The sequence below is a fragment of the Pinus tabuliformis genome, chromosome Q, assembly GCF_031772625.1.
Source record: "Pinus tabuliformis cultivar Carrire ecotype Pingquan chromosome Q, CPIR1, whole genome shotgun sequence".
In the NCBI taxonomy this organism is placed as follows: domain Eukaryota; kingdom Viridiplantae; phylum Streptophyta; class Pinopsida; order Pinales; family Pinaceae; genus Pinus; species Pinus tabuliformis.
Window position 1 is genome coordinate 21,137,337 of NC_142296.1, and position 6,235 is coordinate 21,143,571.

The window sequence follows — 6,235 nt, forward strand, 5'->3', positions numbered from 1 at the left end:
TTTCTCGCTATTTGTTATTTTTCTCCTATCAATTCTACCTCCTATAAGAAAAAAAACTTGGCTAAGAACTACCCCTTCATTACCTTAGAAAATGATATCCATAGTCTAAGGAATGAAGGAAACATCCTTTTACTTCGGGACTAAAATGCTAGAAATGCTACTAACCAGACTACTCTAATAAGTAATAACTCTAACCCTAAACTCCTATGGCTTGATGAGGATTGTGACTTAGCTAGTAAATTCAAAAGAAATTCTGAAGACATAAACGAGAACCTATTTGGTATCAAGCTAATCAAGCTTTGCAGTTCCCAAAACCTGATTATTTGTAACATGATTTATAAGTGGCCTACCTTTGGCTAGATGACTTGTGTTCATGGGCATGGAAACATTGTTGTGGACTATGCGATATTTGATGCCCAAGTTCTCAAGCATATTGTTAATTTTGACCTTCCAGATGGCCATGAACTTGATTTGGACCACATACCGCTATCCTTAACCCTAAACCTTGATATGCACACCACCCACATGCAAAAGAATGGTGAGAGCCAAAGGCACAATCGCTTTGAAAAAAGAAAAATGGAACTCTTCTTAAAAGACTTAACAAGGTATTTAGGTTCCTTAACATGTAATGATAACATTGATCACATCTACCATAATTTTACTACAACCCTCTCCACTACTATTAACAAATTCTCTACCGAAGTATCATGTAAAAAGAACAATACATATTCCAACCCTTGGTATGATAAGGATTGTAAGTCTTCCAGGAAGGTGATTAGAGATGCTTCTAATGAAATTGTAAATCTTAAAAAGATAAGTGTGTACAAAGCTCTTATCAAAAGGAAGTAAATGTATTATATAAATAAGAGGTGAGAGCATCTTCTTCACCTCTCTAAAGTTGAGCCTAGAAAGGTTTGAAGGAATATTCTTGTCTGTAAAATGAAAGAAGATAGTTTGATCCCCTTTAAGGAATGGGGTATCTATCTTAAGAATCTCTATGACTCCTCGGACACCATGGGAAACATTGTAAACATTCCTATAGAGGAAAATATATTTTCTTTGGAAGACGTAGAGTTTGGGATTAAGAAGCTCGCTAATGGGAAAGCTAGGGATATTGAAAGTTACTATGCTGAAATTTTCAAAATGGGTAGGTCTATCCTCATACCTCATATACACAAACTCCTCAATTTGGCAGTGAAACACGACCTCCCTCAGCCTTGGATGCTAAGCCTTATTTTTTCTATCTTTAAAAGTGGGGACAAAAACGTTCCCTATAACTATAGGACTATCATGATTAGCCACATTTTAGCCAAATTGTATGGGCTCATTTTGGAGAAGAAGATTAGCATCTAGCTTGAAATCCATGGTAAAAGAGCTAAAGGGAAAGTTGGTTTTAGTAGGCATCACTCAATTATTGAGCACTTTGTCACTCTTATGACCATTGTTGAGGAGTTTCACAATAGTAAAACTGATATGTTCTATTGTTTTATTGACTTTAGAAAAGCTTTTGACACTATTCCTCGGGATAAGTTATGGCAAAGGCTTGATAAGATAATGGTTCCTCTCGAGCTGAGGGTTGTTGTAACTAGGTTATACGAGAATGTTATTGCCAATCTTAAGACCATCGAGGGTTGGTATGAGGAGATTAAATGCAATATCAAAGTTAAGCAAGGTCATCCCCTATCCCTTACCCTTTTTCGCATTTACGTTGACAAGCTAGAAGAATGTTTAGAAGTTATAAGATATAATGGACCCAAGCTTGATGGTATATTCATTACTCTTCTCCTCTATGCTAACGATATCATTCTTCTTATGAGAAGCCATGATGATCTCGACAAGCAACCTAGAATCCTCCATGATTACTACTCCAAGATGGGTATTAGTGTTAATACTGACAAGCCTAAAGTCACGATAATTAAATCCAAAATGATCAAATATGATAATTTCATTTATGATAAAAATTACTTGGAGAAGGTTTCCTCATACAAATATTTAGGTATTGACATTCACCATCAGCTCAATTGGAACTATAGCATTGAGAAGATGATTATTGGAGGCTCGAAAGCTTACTATGAGCTTGAAAACAATTGTAAGTCAACATATCTTTGGGTTTGGAGTAAAAAATAGTTCATCTTCGAGACTCTCGTCAACCTTGTTATTTTATATGGATCTGAGGTTTGGGGTTGCAGTATATCTAGAGAGTCATGAATAATGATTGAGATGATCCAAAAGAAATTTATAACTTACAACCTCAAGATTAAAGGAAACACTCTCTACCCTGGTCTCTTGATTGAAGCTAGCCTTCCCCCTACTGAAAGCATGACTATGTTTAGGTATCTGATGTACAAGAAGAAGTTGTACAACATGGAAGCCAAGAGGCTCCCCAAAATTGCTTCTAACTCTAGTCAAAACCCCCACCTCTGGCTCAAGCAAGGTTGGCATAAGGATGTTCAATCTTGACTCGACCATTGGGGGATAAAGGAGGAGATCATCTTGGAGAATAAGGATAATATTAAAAACACTATTACTTCCAAATTTAAAGATAAACTGTGGGATGATAAGGAGTTAGAGGGAAAAAGGAAGTTAAGGTATTATAAAGAAGTGATCAACCCCACTCTTGCTAACCATAATTATCTTTCTGTCTTGTCCAGTGCTAAGAAGAAAATGAACATTGCAAATATAAGAACTAATTATATTCCCAAAACACCTTGGGACGAAAGAATCTGCCCCTTTTGTAATACGAAGAGTGTTGAAGATGAAAATCACTTTCTCTTGGATTCTCCAGCCCTTACATCCGTTTTCCTTTTCAAAACATTTGCCACACTACCAACCTTCTTAACTTGTTAAGTCAACAAAATCACAGTGATCTTGGAACGCTTCTCTCCCTTCTTTTTTATCATAGAAATAACATATTAAGGAGTCTCAGTTATTCACTTACTTTCTTGAGCTCTGATAGACCATATTAGTCTTAGTGGACATTAACCATCATCATCATTGAAATCATCAATTTAAAATATAAAATCTACATAATTTAAGTATTGTTAAAAAAAATTAAAGCTCTAAATATATTTTTAAATTCAAAAATACATTTTAAATAACAAAAAATCATAAATTTAAATTTTATAAAAAAATGTACTATCAAATTCCCAAAAAAACAAAACATAAAAGAATGGTGAAGTTTAACTTGCCTTTATTCCTAGCAATTGGGAGAGTGCTCCAGGTTAAAACTGTTTTTAAATGTTAATTTAAGTGAAACATTGAAAATATTTGGTTAACCCGTTTTGAACCATCAAATATGAACAAATTGATTTTTAAATATATTTATTTACACACATGAAAATGAGAATCAAAATCAAAATCAAAATCAAAATCAAAATCATTTCGATGGCTGTCAAAATACAATACATTTGATGAACAACCGATGCAAAATTCATGGGCGGCCAATGCTATCTTTACGTTCACGCTAACCGATCCTGGACTCAACCTACCATTCTCACCAAACCTTCGCTCACTTCAACGTTTGCTCACTTCAAATAAGCAGAGTGCGGGTGGGAAAGAACACTACGTAAGTTTCGACTGGCTGATTATCAAGAATGGATATGGCTGCTTCTTCTCCGCAGACTCAGAGATCTGTAGGCCTCATTACGATCAAGTGGTTGGGGTTCGTAACAGCCATCTGGGTGCAGGCCATTGCCGGGAACAACTACACCTTCTCCAATTATTCGGAGGCGCTCAAGTCGATTCTTGATCTGAACCAAGTGCAGTTGAATTACCTGAGCGTCGCCAAGGACGTCGGTAAAGCGTTCGGTTTGGTTGCAGGTTTTGCTTCCGACTATTTGCCCCCTTGGCTCATCCTGCTCATCGGTTCCTTCGAAGGCTTCGTCGGTTATGGCGCCCAGTGGCTTGTGGTGAGCCAGAGAATTGAACCACTGCCCTATTGGCAGGTGAGATTTCTTGATTTTCTTGATTTCTTGATTTTGATGGAAGGGAAGTTCCCATACATAATGTAACTGTATGACTGTGATGTTGACAGATGTGCATATTTCTTTGCATGGGAGGCAACAGCACTACCTGGATGAACACGGCCGTGCTGGTGACATGTATCAGGAACTTTCGCAGGAACAGAGGCCCTGTGGTTGGAATTCTCAAGGGTTACATCGCTCTCAGCACTGCCATTTTCACCGATATCTGCAGCGCCCTCTTTTCCAGCAGCGCTTCTTCTTTTCTGCTCATGCTCACCCTCATACCTGGCATCGTCTGTGTGTCTTCCATGATCTTTATGCGCCCGGCACCTTGTGCTGCCGACGAAAGAGAAGAAAAGGAGGAAGCCCAGAGCTTCTCCATATTCAATGTCATAGCAATCATCCTGGCCCTTTATTTGCTCGCCTTCGCATTCATTGGAGACCTCGGAGACACCCTGTCGCTCATTTTTACTAGTTTCTTGATTCTTCTTCTCGCAGCGCCTCTGGTGGTCCCTATCAAGATTTTGATACAAGAAAGGAATTCCACAGGCCAGGGATCGATTCCCTGGAAGTCACCTTTCTGGAGATCTAAATCCAAGACCACCGGCCAAGAACCTGATAACGAAAACCAAGCCAGAGCCCCATTATTAACGAACTCAGAGGAACCGAATGCTGGAGAAAACACCGAAATATCCGTGCCTGAACCGAACGACGCAGGCCTTGTTACAGAATCACAAACTTGGAGTCCGCAAAGCGAAAGCAATGAGGAGGAGATTGTCCACGAGCCTCGCATAGGGGAGGACCACACTATATTTCAGGCGATGCGAAAGTTCGACTTCTGGTTGTTGTTCTTCGCGTTTCTCTGCGGTGTGGGGACCGGAATGGCAGTAATAAATAATATGGGGCAGATTGGTATTGCCATGGGCTTCTCCGACGTTTCAATCTTTGTTTCCCTCATCAGTATTTGGGGATTCTTTGGAAGAATTGGGGCAGGCTCCATCTCTGAGCATTTCTTAAGGTTACTTTAATTTCATTTCCATGGCCTGCACTTCAATTTCAGTTTCATTTTATGATGTTGATTGTTCTTACTCTTTTTTTTTTTTTATCAGGAAGGCTGGTGTTCCGAGACCTGTATGGATGGCAGGGTCACAGTTGCTGATGATCGTAGGATACATTCTGATGGCTATAGGTATGACGGGATCGCTGTACATTGGGTCCATTGTGGTGGGCGTCTGCTACGGCGTCCGTCTGGCTATTTCTGTTCCCACTGCCTCGGAGCTTTTCGGACTGAAATACTACGGCATTATATACAATTTTCTCATTCTCAACTTACCACTTGGCTCTTTCCTCTTCGGCCTAGTCGCCGGAATTTTATACGATATTGAGGCGGCGGATGGCCAGACTATCATGGCAAGGCTGTACTCCGGTAATTACACTACAGACTTGCAGACGAGCACCGAATGTGTTGGCACCCACTGCTACAGATTGGTCTTCTTGGTGATGGCTGCTGTATGTCTTGTAGGATTCGGCCTGGATGTTGTTTTGAGCTTGCGCTGCAGAATTTTGTACTTGAATATACAAAAATCTAAGCAGGCCAGAGAGCCGCAAAATCTTGCCATGGCTTCTTAACAGTTCGGTCACATATTTCAGAGGGAGTATCCCGAAAATAGTGGCCAAGAAAATCTTGAGAGAGTGGACATAGGTTGCTTAAAATTAATTCAGGCGAGGCATAAAATGTTCGCCTCGCGGATGTGAAATATTCAGCTCTATGCAATTTCTGTGCATAGATTTCTGTGGTTTTTTGGGTTGCAAAAGGCAGTGTAACAAAGCAGTTGTCTATAACGCTATTTTTTGAAAGTTTTTCTGGTCGATTTTTCGGTGAAAATTTGGCAGCAATTTATTGGAATGGCAAGTTTAATAACTAGTTTCTGCACAATCAAAGCGACCTGGGGTTTTTCAGGGTGCTGAATCCAAATATGCAGTTAAAAAACCATTTTAACTCTCAATTTCTTCCGCCGGATTCCGTCACCGGAATCTCCAAAAAGTCGCATTATAGACAACTCCGTGTAACAAAGTCCAGTGTTGTTCTAAATATCACTGTTTATTGGCGAAGCTATATAAATTTAATGATTTATAATAAACATTAATTTTCCTTTCATTAAAATTAAAAAAACTAATAAAAACTAATTAAATTATAAGTCTATTTTAAACAACTATATATTCATCTTAATATATTTTATTAAATTAAAAAAAAACTAATTAAATTATAACTT

The 6,235-nt window shown here is 38.7% G+C and overlaps 1 protein-coding gene across 1 annotated transcript; it reads left to right on the forward strand.

The window, feature by feature from the left end:
* Positions 1-3,551: 3,551 nt before the first annotated feature.
* Positions 3,552-5,864, forward strand: LOC149218080 (protein NUCLEAR FUSION DEFECTIVE 4-like). The gene is made up of 3 exons (XM_089382340.1): positions 3,552-3,944; positions 4,034-4,980; positions 5,072-5,864. Exons 1-3 carry the CDS (start codon positions 3,594-3,596, stop codon positions 5,589-5,591), a joined length of 1,818 nt encoding a protein of 605 aa, XP_089238466.1. The 5' UTR covers positions 3,552-3,593; the 3' UTR covers positions 5,592-5,864.
* The last annotated feature ends 371 nt before the right edge of the window (positions 5,865-6,235 follow it).

Bases quoted from the DNA above. Each gene is read 5' to 3' on its own strand.
- LOC149218080 (XM_089382340.1), top strand. From the start codon at position 3,594: ATGGATATGGCTGCTTCTTCTCCGCAGACTCAGAGATCTGTAGGCCTC. The intron at 3,945-4,033 runs GTGAGATTTCTT...TGATGTTGACAG, and splicing joins AACCACTGCCCTATTGGCAG to ATGTGCATATTTCTTTGCAT. The intron at 4,981-5,071 runs GTTACTTTAATT...TTTTTTTATCAG, and splicing joins ATCTCTGAGCATTTCTTAAG to GAAGGCTGGTGTTCCGAGAC.